Here is a 23,019-nt window from a genome sequence, read left to right on the forward strand (position 1 = left end):
GAAACACATTCCCAGCAGGTGCCCTGGATGTTACAAGGCTTCTAGAAAGCGCTCTGACAAGACCCTGCACTTCACGGAAATCACAGCTTTGCCTCTATAAAGCTGTGTGACCTTGGACAAGTCCCTTCCTCCTTCGAGAACACTGCAATGGGCCTAAGTACCTCCTCCCGGGTCAGTCTATGCTATGGCGCTGATCAAGTGACCTGGAAAACATTCGCTTTTAAACGTTTATGGATGTTCGATGCCACACATGAGGGTACCCGAGGCAAGGGACTCAAGGGTTGCGGCGCGCAAGGAGGTACCACCCGCGCCAAGAATCTCGCGAGATTTCCTCCCTGCGCTTCGCGACGTCATCCTCTCGGCGGCCGTGGCGGCGAAGGAGACGGCGCGTAAGACACTCACAGGGGCGGCCCGTATCCCTCCGCCGCCGGCGCGGTCCGGCCCTCTTTCCCATAGCCCGCCAATCCCCGCGCCTCCCGACCTGCCCCTCGGCCTGGGCCCACCCCGCGCTCCGGCGGCCCCACCCCGGCGGCGCCGCCCGCCCGTCCGCCCGCGCGTCCGTCCGTCCACCTGCAGCAGGCAGTCCCTCTGGTTGTCGGATCGAGCGGCGCCGGCTGAGCCCGAGGCCAGGGCTCTTGCTCCCCGGCGGAGGGATCCGCGGCGGCTGAGGAGGCGGCGCTGAGATTAGGTGGAAGAGGCAGCTACGGCGGCGGCGGCGGCGGTGGCGGCGGCGGCTCGGGCGGCAGCGCATAAAGGGGCCGCCGCCGGGTGATGCGGTGACCGCTGCGGCAGGCTCAGGAGCCGAGTGGGCCGCGGCCCTCAGTCCATCCTGCCGAGCCCGCGCTCCCGAACTGCCCATCTTCTCCAGCCGAGCCGCGATCACCGAGGCGGCCTCGCGCCCCCTCGCCCCTTCCCCGTCCCTCCCCTGTCCCCGTCCCCGCCCCGGGGGCCACCGCCACCCGCCTCCCACGATGGCTCTGAAGAGAATCCACAAGGTAAGCGGCCGGAGGTCGGCTGAGGGTTCCGGCCGCTGGGCGGGCCAGCTGAGCAGGCTGCGGCCTGCACTTCCCGCCGTCGCCTCCGCCTGGCTCGCGGCCTCTTCGGACCCGGCTGCCGGCGATGGTCCTGCCGGGCGCCCTTCCCACCCTGTTCCCAGTGATGGCGCCGGTAGAGGCCCGGCTCGCGGTCCAAGCTTAGGCCGGAGGTGCGCTGGCCCGCTCTGCGTTCCTCCCTGGCCTCCTTTCTAGGCCCCGCGTGGTATGGAGTCCCAGGGCCTCTGCCCGGCTTGGGACTGCTGCGCTAGAGGGCCATTGTCCGGCCATGCCGGGAGGGGGAGCTGGGGCTGGGGCGTTGAGCTGCCCCTTTGACAGAGGTCGAAAGGGCTCCTCGCCCCATCACTGCCTGTGTTCTCCCACCTCCCGCCCACACCCGCCCACCTGCTATGGCTTCTTCCACCGACCCGCCTGAGCTTGGAGCCCATGTCCCAGGCAGACAGAGGAAGCCTTTTTGTCCGATCTACAAGTATTTCTTGAGTTCACTTACTTCTTGGTGGCCATACACTTCGGTCCACTCTACTTGTCCAGAAACTTAAGAGTAGGAAGTTCAGAAGGAGAAACAAAACAAAAACATGACTCTTGATGGAGGAGGGAAGTAGAGAAGCGTTTTGTTCTTTGAGGTTGCCAAATGTAAGAAACTACACTTCAGTTTTACAGGAATGGATCTAAGAGAAAAGCTGTTAAATTTGCAAGGGTAGAGCTAGAAACTTGCACGTTGAAAACCACTGGAGAAATTAAAGTTTCCTTGTACAGTGTCTTCATAAAATGGATTTTAACGCTTAAATTAGGTAATATGTTCAAGGAGACTCTTAATTTGTAAGGAATTTTGCTAGATTTTTCCATTTGAAAGGATGTCTTTGCCCTTTACGATGAAAGGTTATTTAGTTACTGGTATGGAGGTATTCCTTATACAGTTTCTAGAGTATGGGCTTGGCTTAAAATTTAGGGTCCCTCCAATATTGTAACCTCCTGGTGCCCCTTATCATATTTTTTTTCTTAGAAGTGGTGAAGTACGATTGTACTTTTGACTTTTGTTGGTGTTTCACTTGGTTACTTGAAGAGGCTCTATTAAACCGCTAGCCACTTACAAGTAGATTGGTTATCCATCGGAGGAATGGGATGGAGATGCAAGGGAAAGAGAAGCAATATTCACCTTACCCTAAACTCAGTGAAAATGCAGGCTCTTGGACAATTAAAATAACTGTTTGCACTTGGTCTTCATTTCATTCATGTCAAAAACCTTTAATGTGAAATTAATCCCAGTGCTTACTGTAAATTAGGTTAGAGCCTTACCAACTTGTTTGGATTTACTTGTAACACATGAAAAAAGGGCAGACTTTAGACAGAGTAAACCTTGTATTGGAATGAAGCCTCTTATGTGTTAAAAGGAGCTTGAGGGGCGCCTGGGTGGCGCAGTCGGTTAAGCGTCCGACTTCAGCCAGGTCACGATCTCGCGGTCCGTGAGTTCGAGCCCCGCGTCAGGCTCTGGGCTGATGGCTCAGAGCCTGGAGCCTGCTTCCGATTCTGTGTCTCCCTCTCTCTCTGCCCCTCCCCCGTTCATGCTCTGTCTCTCTCTGTCCCAAAAATAAATAAAAACGTTGAAAAAAAAAAAAAAGGAGCTTGAAACTTAAGGGGAAATTTCTTAAAGAACTTTTTAAGGGGCTGAAGCACGCGGAGGGATGGTCATCCACATAAAAATATGTATGTATTTTTAAGGCATTTAGGAGTTGCTGAGTTCTTCTACAGTCTAATTGGGAAGTACCAATTTGAGATTGTAACTGTATAAAATTTTTTTAATCCCCCCCCCTTCCGGCCCCAGCCCCAGCCCCGTGCTGTTATTTTAAAACCTAAAGAGAAGTATGTGTGATAACTTACAGATCAAGAAATATATCCTTTAGTGTCTATGTTAATTGATATGCGTTACATTTTTCAGGAAAAAAAGTAACATTCAAAACATGTATTTTAATCTTTTAATATACTTGCCCCAGTAATGTGGGTTTTTTTTGTTTTTTTGTTTTTTGTTTTTTGTTTTTTTTTTTTTTTTTAGTTACTACGTATTCTTTAGATTTTCTTTAAAATATCTTCTTATAAAAATTTTAATAAGGAAAATTAAGCTTAGGCAATGATACTTTGAATTTTTAAAACTCACAGTTAGCCTTTTACCCTCCTGGTTTATAATCTAGAGCCCTTTCCAGAGTATGCTTAACTTCTGAGACTGACAGGGATTTGAAATAGAAAATTTGTTTTTGGTATACTAGTCAATAAAATTGTGAAAACAAATGGAAATTTTCTTTTTCAAATTTTTTTTGTAATACCAATTTTTTAAAGTTTATTTATTTTGAGAGAGAGAGCACGCGTGCATGCAGAGGGGCAAAGAGAGGGAATCCCAGGCAGGCTTCTCGCTGACAGCCCCAATACAGGGCTCGAATCCTCAAACTGTGACATCATGACCTGAGCTGAAGTCAACCACTTAACTGACTGAGCCACCCAGGTGCCCCTGTGTAATGTCAGTTTTAAGTTGAGTCCAGACTTAACCTAGGTATGGATAAGACCAGTTTTCATATCTTCTTCTTGACCCTAGTAATGTATCTACAGTGGAATACAGAAAAAACTTAGTTGGCTTATGTAATTAATCTTGGTCTTAAACCTTCCCAGTTATCGTTTTCTTAAAAAAAAAAAACAAACAAGTTCTATGTTAATACTCTGTTGACTTTAGTTATCATGAACTTCATCTAGGTTCTAATAAAATTTTGCTGAAAGCAAATACATTTGACATGTAGCATCTTTAGGAGTTCAATATCTTCTTTCTTTGACAGAAGGAAATAGTGTTCTGTGAGATTGACAGTTCTTTAAATGCCGTGTGTTTATGGCAAAAGCTTTTGATAGACTTCATAGACTTTATTTTGATACACACTTTAAGGTCTCTTGACCTATGCTTTAATAGAGTATACCAAAAAGGGTCATCATCAACATCCAGTATAGTTCTTTGCAAGGATCGGGACCCTCTGGGCTTCTTGTATCCACACCAAATGGTCCTAGCCTACTGTGTTTTGAGGTTTGCTGCTGACTTTATAGGTGTTTAGCTTTGATTTTGATGCTTTGAGTGTCTGCTTCTAGCAGCACCACCCCCAGCCCTTTTCCAGTTGGCTGCATCTCATCTGTTGTGGGCTGGGAAACCAGATCACGGAGCTTATTAAAATTATGTCTAAAATAAGATCCAGTAGGCTCTGAGTGACGAGGGCTTCATGTGTTCTGTGAACTGTGTGGTCTCTTTGGCTGCTCACAGACCTTTTTTACTTCCTGTTTTTCTTCTTTTGTTACACAGATGCAGGAGACTTTTGGGTGCTCTTAGAGTGCTATAATATTGAAATACAGGGCTAATTTCTTTATTCTGGGGAAGGATAAAAGACAATGTCTTGATTCTTTGAGGAGTTGAAGACAGACCAAAGTTAGGATACTATAAACTATTTTCTTAACAGTAATAGTGCCTTGTACATTTTACTGTTATCCTGATATTTATAGTTAACATTTGGTATACATGGCTTTAGTGCCAGGATTATTACTTGATTTATTCTGTTCGTATGATAAAGATTTTTAGAGCTAGTTTCTTCTAAAACCTCTCAAGAGACATCACTCCTGGAAGTGGGGGGGAACCTCAGTAAAATAAAGATTTCAAACTCTGATAGTTCTAGGCCAACCAGGTAACCAAAGTGAGCAAAAAATTGAGGGGAACTAGAAATTACATATGCTATCAGAAGAGGGCAGCTGCTACCCTGCTCTCTCCAAATGTTACTGTTACCAAGATCTGTGGGCCCACTGTTGCCAGGTCTTCCTCCCCCCCCCCCACCCCTTTAAAAGGGAAGCCACAAATCTAGATTTTGGCAACCAATTCAAATTAAAAACAAAACATACTTCTGACAGGTTTGGTAGGCTCCAGTTTAATTTACGAATTAACATTAAAAGATTGAGGTTCAGTAAGCAGTCAGGAGTGTAAGGATTGAATCATTTAAACCATAGTTGCTGTCTTTTTTAAAGTTTCAGAAGTTTATTGCTTTATGTAGATGGGCAAGATTAAGTAGGTTTGTGTGTGTGTGTGTGTGTGTGTGAACTGTTAATTAACTTCTTTGCTGAGGTTTTTATATGGTTATGTGTGAGGTCATAGGGAAAGCCAATTTAGTACATTCATTGATTCCCACAGAAGTTTGTTTGTATCTTACTCTTAACCTCATTCTGCTCTGTTTCATGTTGTGAATCATCTTTGTATAGACTACACACTTTGAAAATGTTTTGAGATTGGAAGATTACAAAAGGATTGATTCTTTGTAACACTGCAACAGTATTAAATTAAAAAATAATTTTAAAATACTGTATTTTAATCGTGATACCACAGTATTATCAGAGGTAAGGGTAAAGTGAATTCTTGTCAAAATGGCAAAACAAATTATCAAACTGTTCTGTGGAGTACTGGTAGCCTTAATAAATGGTTCACTGAAGATAGCTATTTGAATTAGATCTATCTTAGAAAGCAGATACACCTTCTTACTCCAAAAAATAAGTTTCTTGAAATCTGCAGAGATTCTTTCTTTATTTAGTTTTAGTTTTTTTAGTTTTTCATTAGGAAATGATTCTTTCTTTACAAAGTTTCATTGGATTGAGAAATTTTCTTTGGCTCTTCCAGGTTGCTATTTAAATGTAATTTAAACAGCCATCCTTGAAGGATAACTTAATTTTGGTTGCTTTAGACACTCTCAGTGTGTATTACTGTACTGCTGACTGACAAAGAGGAAGTTTTGACAAAGTCCAATTCTAGATATTTTAGTCCAGAGAGAGGGCTGCTAAAATATCCTAGGCGGTTCCCAGGATAGGAATACCTGACTCATGCCTGATGCTGCCAGGAACCTCTGCAGCCTCATCCCAGAAATGCAGGAGCACACTTTTTTATTTCTGTAGAAATAAAGTTTTGGTGGTTAGGTTCCCAAGCTAACCTTCAAAATCATATTTAACTATGACATAGGAAAATAAAGTACCATTTGATCTGTCTCCAGAGTCAGGTGACGTTTCATGTAATAGAATCATAAAATGTTAGAACTGCAGCACATCTCAGAGCTACTCTCTGAAAAGGCCGTGTGACTTCTAGAGCTGAATCAAGAACCTGGGTTTCTTGGGTATGTCCAGTGTCTTTTCTGGCAGACTATGTACCCTTATGGATCTGTTAGGTATGTAAATCCAAAGGATGCAGTCTTTTTCTTTTGTTCAAACAGTTGGGTATTCAAATTGTGCCTTGGAACCAGATCTTTGCCTTAGCATCTCTTTTTATTATTGAAGAGATGTGTATGAACTCCCTTAAAACTACACAAAGTTCGGATATTCTGTTCTCCATATACCTTTCAACCTTTCATCAGAGTTAAATGGATTTTCATTCTCTAAAAGATTAAGAATCACTGTCTCATGTCCTTCAACACTGTTTTAATGTTAGTTGGTGACCCAGTTACCTATTCTACAGAGAAAATAGAAATATGTGAATTCTTTCAGATTTCCTTTGAGGCTTTTGAAAACAAAAACAAAACCCTGTAGCTACCATCTTTAGAGTACTCATGCAGTTTCATAATTACTGAATCTTCTGAACACCCCTGTGAGAATTCTGTTCTCCCCAGGTTAGATGGGAAAATAGACACTTGGAAAAGTAAACAAACTTGTCTATGATTCTGTGGTTATGGTAAGAAAAGCCAGGATTCAGATTCATGTAATCTTGACTTTAGCCAGCCATTGCTCCAAATTGACCTTGGTCATCACTCTTCTTCCTTCTTGTGTCTGGAGAAGCTATACTTTTCCCTTTGACAATCTAACTTTTGCTTTCGTATTCTTTCTGCCAGGTCCTTGCTCTCTAGTAATTTACTCTCCTAGTTTTCTCTTCTCTTCTCTTCTCTTCTCTTCTCTTCTCTTCTCTTCTCTTCTCTTCTCTTCTCTTCTCTTGAGTCCCCTCAGCATTCAAGCTTCCTAAACAAAAATAAACGACAACAAAAAACTTTTTAACTCCCCTCCCCACTACAGTTAATTCTTTCCTCTTCTTTTTCCCTCTCATCTCTGGCATTTCAGTGCCAAAATTCTTAAAAGAATAGTCTATTCACTATTCTGAGATTGCTTAGTAAGGTCACTGGTCATTACTTAATTGCCAAATTCAGTGGACACCCTCCTCAGTTTTTATTTAATTTTTATAACAGTTAACATTGTTGTCACTCATTTTCCTTAGCTTCTGATAAACTGCTGTCTCTTCCTTCCTCATATCTAGTGTCTCCCAACTTTATTGGAATGCTTTTCAAACTAATATTATTGATGGATACAAATAAGAGTTCATGAAACATTGCACACTTGGGTTAAGATTGACCTCACAAATGGTCCCGGGTAAATCAGTTAAAATACATATATCACAGTTAGGTAAATTATTTAAAAACAAAATATATTAAGAGGAAACATTATTCATTGTTTCTTATAAAGTTACAAACTATAAACTTTTTTTTTTTTTTTTAAGTTTACTCATTTTGTGAGAGAAAGAGAGCAGGGGCAGAAAGGAGAGGGAGAATCCCAAGCAGGTTCCTTGCTGCCAGTGCAGAACCTGATGCTGGGCTTGCTCTCAAGAACTGTGAGATCATGACCTGAGCGGAAACCAAGACTTAGACGCTTTACCGGCTGAGCTACCCAGGCACCCTAAAATGGTATTTTTCTTACCTAATAAAAGAGATCTTCATCAAGGGCTGCATTAAATGTGTTCTGTATCTTGTTTTCATTATAGTACAATATAAAAATTTGTTTCTAACAGGTACACTCTAGCAAAAGAATGCAAAGTGTGTATTTGGCATCATTCTTGCAGTTAGGCAACTATCAACATTGTTAATTGTCTCATGAGTAGAAATAGGTTGTCTAATTAAAAAACAAAAAGAAATTTATGCTTTGCTCTCGTTTATTTCAAAATAATTTGCCTTCTGGGGCTTAAGAATCAAAGGACTTTGTTTTTTATTTAAAACTTCCATATTCTAGTTGTAACTCTATGGGGAATGGGTTAGTATTGTAGAAATACTTAATAAACAGTATGCTTTGATTAAATCTCAAATATAGAATTACGACAAGAAATTAGATAGTGGTAGATAGTGGAGTCAGATAGACTATAATATCCTTGAGTAAGTGCTGTTTGTGTATCACAACACAGATGGACATCATTTGTTTTGTGTTCTCGTTTCTTCAGGCAAATTATGGCTTTAAACCTGCAGAAATATGTAATATTCTTAAAAACATGTATTAAAAGTAGATAAAATTTAGGGCAAAAATATCGTCACCTTTATGTTTCATTCCTAGAATACAGACTAGTGTTTTGTGAGAAATACTACTGTAATTGAAACAGTTCTAATTGATCCTTTTCAGAAACATTTTCCTTTAGTCTTTGTGTGTTTCCTTATACAGTGAATGTCTTCTCACCCCACCCCCTCCTCCTGAATTCTTTATTTATCCTTGGAGACCCAATAGAAATGGCTTTTCTGTGTGCCCCAGGCATGCAGGCAGTAGGGTTCCACTATAGAACTATTTCTTAGTATGTAGACATGATTGATTGTTCTTTCCCTCTGGACTGAGCTTTCCTGGGCAAAGTCCTTGTCTTACTCATTATATTTCCAGTATCTGATGCATAGTAGGCCTTCAGTTTTTGTCAACAATATTGAGCGAATAATGACAGCAAGTGATATGGTGAAAAAAGTAGTGGGATTTTGGAATAATATATCTGTTGAATCCTGTGCTAGCTCTGTGGCCTTAGGCAAGGTTACTTCGCTGATTTTTTTTAGCCTCAGCTTCCTTGTTTATAGAATGAGGGTAGTGTCACTTACCCTGCAGATCTGTGGAGGGTGAGTAGAAAGGAAAAACAGACTACATAAAAGGTAGGCTTTAATATAATCATTGTGACTTAACTGCTACAGTTAGAAAGTTGCAAATACAATACCTAGAACATTTTATTCTTTAACCATTTAAGAATAAGTTGTTAACATGATGTCTCATCACCCCCAAATACTTTAATGTATTTCTTTTTTTTTCAACGTTTATTTATTTTTGGGGGGACAGAGAGAGACAGAGCATGAACGGAGGAGGGGCAGAGAGAGAGGGAGACACAGAATCAGAAACAGGCTCCAGGCTCTGAGCCACCAGCCCAGAGCCTGACGCGGGGCTCGAACTCACGGACCGTGAGATCGTGACCTGGCTGAAGTCGGACGCTTAACCGACTGCGCCACCCAGGTGCCCCTAATGTATTTCTTATAAACAAGGACATTCTGCCACATAATCCTAATACAGCCTTCAAAATTAGGAAATTTCCATTGAGATCTTACTGCCATGTAATCCTCAGACCCCATTCAGGTTTTGCCAGTTGTTCCAATAATGTGTTTAGAAAAAGGATCCAGTCCAGAGTTACTCGTTGCATTTTATTATCTGTGTATACTCTTGTTTAATTCCTTAGTCTCTTCTTGGCTTCGTGACCTTGACACTTTTGAAACATTAGAGACCAGTTATTTTGCAGAGTGTTCCTCAGTTTGGGTTTATTCTCGTACGATCAGATTTAGGTCATGGATGGAGTGCCTTCCTAGCTCAGTTGGTAGAGCATGTGGCTCTTGATCCCAGGGTTGTGAGTTCAAGCCCCACATTTGGCATTGAGCCTATTTAAAACACACACACACACACACACACACACACACACACCAACTTTTAGATTAGGTTGTGGATACGTGGTAGGAATGTCAGAAGCAATGCTGTGTTACTGTCTTTGTACCCTATCAAAGGGTATGTGATTTTGGTGGGATTCTTTTCATTGCATCCTATCAGGTGGTATGCAATTTCAAATTGACCCATTACTGAGAATTTTCACTTCTATTGCTTGATTAAGGTAATGTCTACCACGGTTCCTTACTATACAGCCAACTCTTTTCCCTTTATGATTGAATAAGTATTTTATTAGGAGACATTTTGAGAATATGTATTTATCTTATTTGTGTTATTTATTTGTTGTCACAGAAGAAAGTACCCCAAGTCTTAGCTACTTAAACATTTATTATCCCATAGTTTCTGAAGATCAGAAATTTGAGAATGGCTTATAGCTAGGTGATTCTGGCTCAGGGTCTTTTTTGAGGTTGCTGCCAAGCTATTGCCTGGAGCTGCAGTTCCCTGAAGACTGGAGAATCCTCTTCTAAGCTCATTCCCATGGTTGTTGACAGAACTCAGTTCCTTGTGGGTTATTGGACTAAAGGATTAATTTCCTCCCTGCTTAAATCTCTCCATAGGGCTGTCTGAGTATGCTTAAGACATGGCTTCCCTTAGAGTGCCCCCAGAGAGAGCTAGAGCGAGCAGCTACAGTATCTTTTATAACCAAATCTCCCAAACAACATGGACATGCTATCACTTTGCGATATTCTGTTGGTTTCATAGACCACACCTGGTATAGTGTAGGGGAGAGAGCTAAAGGGTTTAAATACTAGGAGTCAAGGATCATTGGGAGCTGTTTTGGACCCTGGGTACCACACTGTCATGCAAAAGTATTAACTTACTTATTTTTAAACTTATATTTGGACTCATGATTTCAAACTATTTTATTCAGGTAGATTATAGTAATTTATTATAATTTATTTTAATTCTCAGTTGTTTTGTTTTTCCCTCATCATTCTTTGAGCATTTAGTTTGTTTTGGCAGCATAATATATCTCTGGCTTTTTTTTTTTTTTTTTTTTTAACCCTGCTCTAGCTGTGTAATCATCTATTTTTCCAAGGCTTCCTAGTTCTGTTTACTGGAAAATGGTATTTAGAAATCAATATTTGGGTGCTAGGTATGCTCATTGCTCTTGAAATCTCACTGCTTCCGAGCTTTCTCAGTATAATCAGTGGATGTAGCTAGGGAATATGTATATGTATATACAGACACACGGACACACGCAGTACACACATTTCCATGTATATTTAGTTTTCTCTGTATATATTAAAAAAAAAACACGGGTTCACATTGGTACCTCTAATTCCAGTCGAATGCCATAGGGTTCACCCTATACTTCTTCTTTCCAGTATAACCATTTCTTTTCTGACAGTGTACTCTTAATAAATGTACTCATTTCATCAATTTTCCAGTATAATCAACCTCCCAACGCTGGGTGCACCTGCATAGATACCATTCTTGCTTTCCCTCCCCAGGAGTTGCCCTTAATTTTCCTGACTTGGACATCTTGCACTGGGTCATGTACATCCCCTTATAGATTTTCTCAGAATTTTTAAAAAACAAAGTAAAATAAAGGACTTTTTATTTGACATACATATTTAGATAAAAACTGTTTAAAGTAATAGTGCTAGTCATATAGAACATTACTTAAAGCAGATACAGGAAGTTCACCCCAGTAATTGTAACCACATAGCACTTTTTCCAGTTATGGAATATGGCTCGTTCTTTTCTTTTACCTCTCTCCCTTCCTTTCTCTTCAGTTTTAAACCTTTATTTGATAATCAGCACTTAGTTCTCATCCACATTAACTGTCTATAAGTTTTTGAAAATGGTGATAGGTACTTAGGTAACTAGTGTATAGAGCTTGTTTGGTGAATCTTCATCCTCCTTTTTCTGGACAACTGCACATGTAAGGTATGGAACATTCCTTATTCCTTTGGCCAGACAGCTTCGTTCAGCCAGGTGTCAGTGCACACACATCTGGAGTTTCCATTGCCTTTGTGGCAAATTTCTGGAAGTCTTTGAGTGCCAAGGGGCACACTTCTTGAAACTTACTACATGGATGCGCTTTTGAATGTTAATGTATTCTCTGGTCACTACCTCATTGGTGGGAGAACAGCCCTTCTTCTTAACACCCTTCTTTGTGGTAGCCATTGTGCCAGGTCCTGTTTGGAAAGGGAAGAGCCCGACATATTATGGAGAATATGGCCTTTTCTACAGCCATTCTTGGAGTAAACGAAGACCATGGTTTTAAGTTAGTGTTATATTCTGAGATAATTTTGATTAGTAACCTTATAAGCTAGTCTCCATTCTTAGAAATAGTTGGAAACAACTGTAATTAAAGTTCTGAAACTTATCTTTTATTATGAAATAGTTTATGAATACAAAAGGATTTAGACACTGATATGACCAACACCTCTGTACTTACATGCAATTTAACATTCAGAACTACCTAATTTAGCTCTAGTGTTAAAGTTTTGTTAGCAATAGCTTGTCTTTTTTTTAGTTTTTTGGTTTTTTTTTGTGTGTTTTTTTTTTCTTATTAAGTAAACTCTCTGTCCAAGTTGGGGCTTAAACTCATGACTCCCAAGATAAGAGTAGCACACTCCATTGACTGAGCCAGCCAGGCACCTCACTAGCTTCTCTTTTTAAAGTTTGGCATCTTTGCATATTTAGAAATATTCATGTTGTCATAAAGGTGTGTTGTTGTAGGTGATGGGAATTGCTTGTGGAGCCCCCCCCGCCACTTGACTTAATTGCATTAAAGCAATACTATATCCTCACTGAGTTTAGTAGTAGATGAGATTATTTGTATCTTTAAGCATTGCGCTTCACTTTTGTTGACTAGAAATAGTAAAATCCACTTTGAAATTATTGAACATACCGGCACTATGTCATACATAATTTGTGAGCTGTTTTTAAAATCTGTGAATTACCATGATATTTAGTGTATCTTTTATGAGATTGATTTGAAAGCATTTGCCAAGTGTTTAAAACACTGACTAAATTGCTTTAAAACAAGAATTTGAAAAAATTGTTTAATGTTTATTTATCTTTGAGAGAGAGAGAGAAAATATGTGCGTGCACATGAGCTGGGTAGGGGCAGAGAGAGAGGGAGACACAGAACCTGAAGCAGGCTCCAGGCTCTGAACTGTCAGCACAGAGCCCGATGTAGGGCTCAAACTCATGAACTGTGAGATCATGACCTGGGGTGAAGTCAAATGCTTAACTGACTGAGCCATCCAAATGCCCCTGAAATTTGAATTCTTTTTGAAAAGAGAAATATTTTTAAAAAATGAGAAATATTTATACCCTTTATTTTCATTACTTTGGGACAAATCTTGAATGAAGAAAGTCTGTTTACCTTACAGTGCAATCCCAAAACATGCTTATGCAGTTATTTTTTTTTTCTAGTATATTCTTTCCGTTCCTCTTTGTTGAATCTGTAACTTGATGTGGAAATTCAATTGAATGAGGTCACATGCAACATAATACAAGGTTAAAAAATTGTTTAGACTTCAAGGAACAACCCGAAGCTAACAGTGTTTATTGGCATTTGGAGAGGAGCTATTTGTTTCTTAGCCGGGATAGTAAACTTGACTTGATCTGTAATTTTAGAGCCTGAAGTAGGGCCACTACTGTGGCACTCTTTTTACTTATGTGGTAGTATATTCATTGTCTTTTAGCTTCCAGGATTGCTGTTAAGTCCAAAACTGTTCTGATTTTTTGATCCTGTATATGTGACCAGTTTTCTTTCTGGAAGCTTACAGGTTTGGTTTTTTTTTTCTTTTTTTTTTTACGTTTTTTATTTATTTTTGAGACAGGGAGAGACAGAGCATGAACAGGGTAGGGTCAGAGAGAGGGAGACACAGAATCTGAAACAGGCTCCAGGCTCTGAGCTGTCAGCACAGAGCCCGACGTAGGGCTCAAACTCACGGACTGCGAGATCATGACCTGAGCCGAAGTCGGCCGCTTAACCGACTGAGCCACCCAGGCACCCCCAGGTTTTCTTTGTCTCACATGTGATATTTCATGACAAGTGGTGTTGTAGGTCAATTTTCATTTATTTTGCTCAACATTCAGTTGGTCTTTTTGAGCCAGAAATTCACGTCCTGTTTGTTTTGTTTTCTTTTCTTTTCTTTTCCAAATTATATTTAAGCTCTAGTTAACATACAGTGCAGTATTAGTTTCAGAATTCAGTGGTTCATCACTTACATACAAACCCAGTGCTCATCCTAACAAACGCCCTCCCTCTCCCTTTTTTTTTAATGTTTGTTTATTTTTGAGAGAGGAAGTGTGGGGGAGGAGGGGCAGAGAGAGGGAGGGAGACAGAGGCTCTGAAGCGGGCTCTGCCCTGACAGCAGAGAGCCCCATGGTGGGCTCACACTCACGAACTGGGAGATCATGGCCTGAGCCGAAGTCAAACCCTTAACCCTCTGAAACACCAAGGTGCCCCAACAAGTGCCTTCCTTAATATCCATCCCCCATTCGTCTCCCTTCATTAGCCCTCAGTTTGTTCTCTGTTCTCAAGAGTCTCTTATGGTTTGTTTCCTTCTCTTTCTTTTTTTACCCCCCTCCCATATTTTCATGTTTTGTTTCTTAAATTCCATGTATGAGTGAAATCATATGGTATTTTTCTTTCTTGGACTGACTTATTTCACTTAGCATAATACATTCTATCTCCACGTCATTGCAAATGGTAAGGTTTCATTCGTTGTGATGGCTGAGTAATAACTCCATCTTCTTTATCCCCATTTTCTTTATCCACATGTCCTCAAGTTTTGAAAAATTTTATTGAATCATTTTGTTCATGGATTCATTAACTTCATTTTTCTCTGTTCTCCCTTTTTTCTTAACTATTACCGGATGTTGGACTTCCTAGACTGCTCTCTGCCTGTTCCCTCCACACACCTTCTACCTATATGGATTTGCCTATTCTGGACATTTTATATAAATGGAATCATACAACATGTGACCTTTCGTGTCTGGCTCATTTTGTTTAACAGTGTTTTCAAGCTATATGCAAGTTACAGTACATATCAGTACTTAGAATTCCTTTTTGTGACTGAATAATATTCTGTTGTATGGGTAGCTAACATTTTCTTTTTCCATTTACCAGATGATGGGCATTTGGATTGTTTCCATTTTTTTTTTAACCTGTTAAGAATAATGTTGCTTGAACAGTATTTTTCAAATACTTTGCAGTTTTTCTGTGAACATTAATTTTCATTCCTGTTGGATATATACCTAGGAGTGGAATTGCTGGGTCATGTGGTAATTGGATGTTTATTTTTTGAGGAATCGCCAGACTGTTTGTAAACAGGCTGCACTATTTTACATTCCCACCAGCAATGTATGCATGTTCTAGTTTCTACATATGGTCATCAATACTTGTTACTTTATTATTTTGATGATAGCTTTCCTAGTAGGTGTCAAGTGATATATGATTGTGGTTATAATTTACATTTCTCTTAATTACTGAATGATATTGAGCATCTCTTCATGTGCTCATTGGCCATATATATACATCCTCTTTGGAGAAAGGTGTATCTTTTGCCCATTTTTATTTACTTATTTTTTTAATGTTTATTTTTGAGAGAGACAGAGCGCAACTGGGGGAGGGGCAGAGAAAGAGGGAGACACAGAATCTGAAGCAGGCTCCAGGCTGTGACCTGTCAGCACAGAGCCTGACACGGGACTCAGACCCACAAACCTAGAGATCATGACCTGAGCTGAAGTTGGATGCTTAACAGACTAAGCCACAGGTGCCCCTGTTGTTGTTGTTGTTGTTGTTGTTGTTAAAGGAAGTTTGTTGTTTGTTTTTTCCTTTGCCCATTTTTATTAATAACTATATATATATTTAAAAAAAAAATTTTTTTTAACGTTTATTTATTTTTGAGACAGAGAGACAGAGCATGAACGGGGGAGGGGCAGAGAGAGAGGGAGACACAGAATTGGAAGCAGGCTCCAGACTCTGAGCCATCAGCCCAGAGCCCGACGCGGGGCTTGAACTCATGGACTCACGGACCGTGAGATCATGACCTGAGCTGAAGTCGGACGCTTAACCGACTGAGCCACCCAGGCGCCCCAATAAATATTTTTTTAATGTTTGTTTATTTTGAGAGAGACAGAGAGCAAACAGGGGAGGGGCAGAGAGGGAGACACAGAATCCAAAGCAGGCTCCAGGCTCCAAGCTGTCAGCACAGAGCCGTATGCGGGGCTGGAACTCATGAACTGCAAGATCATGACCTGAGCTGAAGTCAGATGCTTAATCGACTGAGCCACCCATTTGCCCCTCCTTTGCCCATTTTTAAGTTGGGTTCTTTATTGTTGAGCTGTAAGAAGTCTTTGTATATTCTGTATACTAAACCATTATCAGATAAGTGATTTGCAGAGTTTTGTGCTTTTGGTGTCATATCTAAGAAAGTGTTGCTCAATCCAAGGATACAAAGATGTACATTTATGTTTCTTTTTAAGGGTTTTATAGTTTTAGCTCTTACATTTAGATCTTTGATCTGTTTTTTTAATTTTTTTCTTTTAATTACATATACATAAAACCTTCCATCTAAGCTATTTTAACATAGACATTTCAGTGGTATTAAGTACATTCATATTGTTGTACAACCATTACCACCATCCATTTCTAGAAGTCTTCTCACTTTTCACAACTGAAACTCTGTTGCTATTAAACAATAACACCCCATCCTCTGTCTCCCCAGCCCCTGGCAACCATCATTCTACTTTTTTGTCTCTCTTATTTTTGACTAGGTTTCTTTTTTTTTTTTTTAACGTTTTATTTATTTTTGAGAGACAGAGCATGAGCAAGGGAGGGGGAGAGAGAGAGGGAGACACAGAATTGGAAGCAGGCTCCAGGCTCTGAGCCGTCAGCACAGAGCCCGACGAGGGGCTCAAACTCAAAAACCATGAGATCATGACCTGAGCCAAAGTTGGACGCTTAACCGACTGAGCCACCCAGGTGCCCCAACTAGGTTTCTTATATAATTGGAATCCTACAGTATTTATCTTTGTGTGACTTACTTCTTTCACTTTAGCTTAATGTTCTTAAAGTTCATCCATGTTGTCAGAATATCCTTCCTTTTCAAGGCCAAATAATGCTTCATTGTACATATATACCACATTTTGCCTATTTATTCATCTGGTGATGGATTCTTGGGTTGTTTTAGCTATTCTGAGTAATGCTGCCATGAACATGGGTATACAGATAACTCTTCAAGACTGTGCTTTCAGTTATTTAAGGTTTATACCTAGAACTGGAATTGTTAGATCATGTGTAATTATGGTAATTCTATTTTTAATTGTTGGAGGAACTGCCATACTGTTTTCCACAGTGACTGTACCATTTTACACTCCCACTCACAAGGGTTCTAGTTTATCTTGACCAAAAGTTGCTACTTTCTGTTTTTGTTTTTTTGTTTGGGTTCTGGTAATAGCCTTTCTGAGGGGCTCCTGGGTGGCTCAGTCTGTTGAGTGCCTGACTTTGGTTCAGGTCATGATCTCACAGTTCTCCAGTTTGAGACCTGTATTGGGCTCTTGGGTTCTCAACTGTCTGTGCAGACCTGGCTTTGGATCCTCTGCCGCCCACCCTCCCCTGCCCTGCACCTCACCCTCCTCACGCTGTCTCTCTCTCAAAAAGAAATAAACATTGGGGCACCTGGGTGGCGCAGTCGGTTGAGCGTCCGACTTCAGCCAGGTCACGATCTCGCGGTCCGTGAGTTTGAGCCCCGCGTCAGGCTCTGGGCTGATGGCTCGGAGCCTGGAGCCTGTTTCCGATTCTGTGTCTCCCTCTCTCTCTGCCCCTCCCCCGTTCATGCTCTGTCTCTCTCTGTCCCAAAAATAAATAAAACGTTAAAAAAAAAAAGAAAGAAACATTTAAAAAATTGTAATAATAATAGCCTTCCTGATGGATGGGATATTGTTGTCTCTAGTCCCTTTTTTTATTTTTAAGTTTATTTGTTTTGAGAAAGACTGAGACAGTGTGAGTGGGGGAGGGGCAGAGAGAGGATCCCAAGCAGTCTTTTTGTTGCCAGCGAAGAGCCTGATGAGGGATTCGAACCCTTGAACTGAGATCATGACCCAAGTTGAAGTCGGACGCTCAACTGACTGAACCACCCAGGCACCCCTTCGTCTTTATCTAAAGTTGATGTTGAAGATGAATCCTCAGATGGCTGATTTCTTTATTGTCATTTATATTAAGAGTGGGGTACTAGAAAACTGATGAAAAGGTCTAAGCATACAGGGATGAAGTTTAGCAACTGTGGAATTCAATTTACAGTTTGCTGGCTAGGCTATTTCTCTAGATGAACCATTTATATCAGTGAATTGTAAAGCTCCTTGTTTTGTACTGGGCACGTTTTTCTGAGGATCTTGTAATCTCCCGCCTAGACAGTATAGGCCTGGCTTCCAGTTTTCTCAGAATCACCAGGAACAAAGTTTGTATGTAAATGTTCACTTAATCTTCCTGTTTTCTGTACATCATCCATGCCTTTGACTGTGTCAGTCTTAAGACCTTCTGTTTTATCCTTTCCAGAAAATAAACCTCTGACTTGTGGCTTGAGTGGGGAGGCATTCACTGAAGGAGTCCAGAGTCAAAGAAGTGATCTAGACATACTTTTATTAGTTTTAAGTTTTAAAGTTATTTTTAAACTTTATTTATTTTGAGAGAGAGAGTGCAAGCAGTGGGGAGAGGGGCAGAGAGAGAGAATCCCAAACAGTGTTCATACTGTGAGTGCAGAGCCTGACATGGGGCTCAATCCCAAGAACCCTGAGTCATGAGCCAAGATCAAGAGTTGGACACTTAACTGACCAAGCTACCCACTTAACCTACTGAGCCACCCAGGCACTCCTGGAAAAGTATACATTTTACACTTGATCTTAGCCAAAAGGCCCTAAGAAGTGATGGAAAAGTATACTTTTTTTTTTTTTTTTGGAAAAGTATACATTTTAAATGACAAGCACTTTCAACAAATACCAACAATGTAGTTTTTAAAATTTATTACCCTGTAATAGACATTTTTTCCAAGTTTTGTATTGCTAGGGACACCGAAGCATCAACATTCCCATACGTGTTTCTTGGTACACGTAGGTGAGGGTTTCTCTTTATAGTTAGTAGAGTTGTTTGGTCATAGATTGTGAGCCTTTCCTTGTAAGATATTGCCACATTGATTTCCAACCTTTGTGACACCCAACTAACGAGATACAAAACTTTCTAATTAACTTTTTCTTTTAAAATTTCCCTCATTATGTGGGGTGTCTGGGTGGCTCAGTCGGTTAAGTGTCAGACTTCGGTTTAGGTCATGATCTCACAGTTGGTGAGTTCGAGCTCCGTGTTGGGCTCTGTGCTGACAGCTCGGAGCCTAGAGTCTGCTTTACATTCTCCCTCTCTCTCTGCCTCTCCCCCACTTATGCTCTGCCTCTGTCTCTCTCTCTCTCTCAAAAATAAACATTAAAAACATAAAAATAAAATAAAATTTCCCTCAATATGAGTATAACACACTACAGAGAAAAGCACTAAACAGATATCTAATAAACCAGTGCAGTTTTCAAATATACACAAACATTGAACATTCTGTAATAAATTTCCAAGTACCCCATCACCTTGGGGTAAATTTCCAAGTACCCCACCATGACCCCATCAGTCATTTTGTGTTATTTCTTAATTACCCCTTCCACCCTCTTTGGATTATTTTGAAGCCAATCCCAAGTATCACATCATTTTATTTGTCAGTAATTCAGAATATATTACTAAGAGATAAGACAGTGGTTTTCAGCTCTGGGCGATTTTGCCCACTAAGTGACATTGGGCATTGTTTGTAGACATTTTTGTTTGTCACAACTGGGAGGCTAGTAGTAGGTGCTACTGGTATCTAGTAGGTAGAGGCTAGGGAGTTGCTAAACATTCTGCAATGCATAGGATAGCTCCCAACAGCAAAGAATTATCCAGCCCAAAATGTCAGTATTGCCCAGTTTGAAAAACCCTGAGACAAGAATTCTTTAAAAATCATGTGCATGGTACAGTTATCACATCTTTTATTATTATTATTATTATTATTATTATTAAGATTTTACTTTGGGGCACCTGGGTCTCTTGGTTGAGCATCTGGCTCTTGATTTCAGCTGAGGTAATGCTCTCACAGTTCGTCAGTTCGATCCTGTGTTGGGCTCTGTGCTGACAGTGTGCAGCCTACTTGGATCTCTCTCTCTCTCCCTCTCTCTCCCTCTCTCTTTCTCTCTCTCCCCCCCCCTCTGTCTCTCTCTCTCTTTTTCTCTCTCTCTCTCTCCCTCCCTCCCCCCTCCCCCTTTTCCCTCCCTTCCTCTCTCCCCCTCTTTCTCTGCCTCTTCTCCCTCCCTCCCCCCCTCAAAATAAATAAGTAAGTAAGTAACCTCTTGGGGCTCCTGGGTGACTCAGTTAAGCATCTGACTTGGCTCATGTCATGATCTCACAGTTCGTGAGTTCAAGCCCCATATCGTGCTCTCTGCTCTCAGTGCAGAGCCCACCCTGTATCCTCTGTCTCTGTACACCCACTGCGTGCATTTTCTCTCTCTCTCTCAAAAATAAGTAAATATTTTTAAAAATTAAAAACAGATATTTTAAGTAATCATGGGGTTCAGATTCACAACCCCCACATCAAGAGTGGCATGCTCCACTGACTGAGACACCCAGGCACTTCTGTAGTTGTTACATGTAGAATATGAACAATATTGTGATATCAAATGTCAGGTTTAAAATTTTTCTCTTTCAAATGAGATTTTAAGTATCTTTTACATTTGATTTTTTTTAATTAAAACAAATTCAACTAATTGCATTTGGTTGATTTCTTCTAAGTCTTTGCTAATATATAGTTGTCTTCCTTTTTTTACACTTATTTGTTGAATAAAACATATCCCTTGTCCTATATACTGTCCCCCACTCTCTAGATACTGCTAATTGTATCTTCGTCTCCTTAAACAGACTTGAAAACAGTGCTGTTTGTAACGCTGCTTCCAGGAGTTGCTTGTACCATCAACTTGTGAGCCTTTATAAATTTGATTCCTTGACTTTTTCCCATAAATTAGGATTTACCTTCTTGGGACTGCTAAGTCACTAACACTTGTTGTTCTTGTTTTTTATCTTCCCAAAATTTTATTGTTTTTGTTCCGTCCACCATTCTTTTGTGCTCCTGGGTTTAAGCCTTAAGAAAAAAAAAATCTGTTGACTCCTTAAATATAGAGAACAAACAGATGGTAAGTTACCAGAGAGGAGATGGGTAGGTGGGTAAGTGAAACAGGTGAAGGGGATTAAGAATACACTTACGTTGATGAGCACTGAGTAATGTATGGAATTGTTGAATCACTATATTGTACACCTGAAACAAATATAACACTATGTTAACTACACTGGAATTAAAATTTTAAAAAAATCTGTTGACTCTCATTTTAATAGGATTTTGGAGAGAGTAAAAGTTACATGTGGAATCTGTCACTTTGCCTGGAAATTTGAGATACTTTGGTTCTTCCTATATATCTTTCTAAACACATGCTATAATTATTAGACCAAAATTCATATTTCTAGGAGTTGTAACTCTAAAGGAACAGGTACTTCAAAAGTCATAGAGTACAATAGATCTAATCATTTTTATGTAGCAGATAAAAGTATTGGACACTTGGGGCGCCTGGGTGGCGCAGTCGGTTAAGCGTCCGACTTCAGCCAGGTCACGATCTCGCGGTCCGGGAGTTCGAGCCCCGCGTCGGGCTCTGGGCTGATGGCTCAGAGCCTGGAGCCTGTTTCCGATTCTGTGTCTCCCTCTCTCTCTGCCCCTCCCCCATTCATGCTCTGTCTCTCTCTGTCCCAAAAATAAATAAACGTTGAAAAAAAAAATTAAAAAAAAGTATTGGACACTTATAATATTCTAAAAATAGTTAATAGTTTTCTTCTAGATCAATATATAACATTTAAAAACAGCTATATTCTATATTTAGCTAAGATGGCTAGCTTATTATTTACCTCATTGAAGGCTTTAGATGAATATTTATACCTACCAAGATTAATTATTGTTTGGTGTTGTAAAGGACTCTGGACAGTATATAAAGATGTCAGATCTGGAGGAAAGTGGATCACTTGAAATAAACTACTTTTATCTTCCCACTCTTAACAATATTTTAAAATATTAAAAATATTTCTCTTAACCAAGTAGCTTTCAGTAGCAAGGCAGTTGTGGATTGTTGAGGTTTTTGTTTTTTGTTTTGTTTTTTAGTATTTAGCAGAAATAGAAATTTGTGATTGTTCTTGCTGAGAAACTGCTATGGTAATAATTTTTGCAAGGATCTATTATTCAGAGTCCTATTCTCTTTAGAGACTATATAGGGGTATTTATCAGTTAGCTTTGGTGTGTAAAAGATGACTCCAAAGCTTAGTGCCTTAAAACAATGACTTATTATTTCTCGGGATTCTGTGGATTGACCAGACAGTTTTGCTTCCTGTTTCGTCAGCTAGGGCCATTTTTGTGCTCACAGTCCGCTATCACCAGAGTTAGAAGGTTCAAGACTTCCCCTACAGGTCTGGGGACTTGATGCTCACTGTTGGCTGAAATGTGTATCGTCAGCCCTCAAAGGGTCTTTCCAGTAAGATGGCCTGGACTTCTATGTGGTGGCTCAGAGCAAAAGAAGGAAGGAAAGCTGTCAGGCCTCTTAAATAATAGACTTAAAACTGACACAGTATCGCAATTGGTCTATTTTTTTGGTCAACCAAGATGGATAGCTAGCCAGCATTCTAGAGGAAGGGAAATAGATGATTTCTTTCTTTTTTTTTTTTAACTTTTTATTTTTTATTTTTTAAAATTTACATCCAAATTAGCATATAGTGCAACTATGATTTCAGGAGTAGATTCCTTAGTGCCCCTTACCCATTTAGCCCATCCCCCCTCCCACATCCCCTCCGGTAACCCTCAGTTTGTTCTCCATATTTATGAGTCTCTTCTGTTTTGTCCCCCTCCCTGTTTTTATATTATTTTTGTTTCCCTTCCCTTATGTTCATCTGTTTTGTCTCTTAAAGTCCTGATATGAGTGAAGTCATAATGATTTTTGTCTTTCTCTGACTAATTTCACTTAGCATAATACTCTCCAGTTCCATCCACGTAGCTGCAAATGGCAAGATTTCATTCTTTTTGATTGCCGAGTAATACTCCATTGTATATATATACCACATCTTCTTTATCCATTCATCCATCGATGGACA

The 23,019-nt window shown here is 40.2% G+C and overlaps 1 protein-coding gene across 1 annotated transcript in view; it reads left to right on the forward strand.

Annotated features, from left to right (window-relative positions):
- Positions 1 to 498: 498 nt before the first annotated feature.
- The window catches only part of UBE2D2 (ubiquitin conjugating enzyme E2 D2), a 56,629-nt gene continuing 34,108 nt past the window's right edge, over positions 499 to 23,019 (forward strand). The window contains exon 1 of the mRNA XM_047858409.1: positions 499 to 995. Coding sequence (XP_047714365.1) covers positions 972 to 995 — 24 coding nt within the window. The 5' untranslated portion in view covers positions 499 to 971. The remainder of the gene's footprint in view (positions 996 to 23,019) is intronic.

This window comes from Prionailurus viverrinus, chromosome A1 (assembly GCF_022837055.1).
Source record: "Prionailurus viverrinus isolate Anna chromosome A1, UM_Priviv_1.0, whole genome shotgun sequence".
NCBI lineage: Eukaryota > Metazoa > Chordata > Mammalia > Carnivora > Felidae > Prionailurus > Prionailurus viverrinus.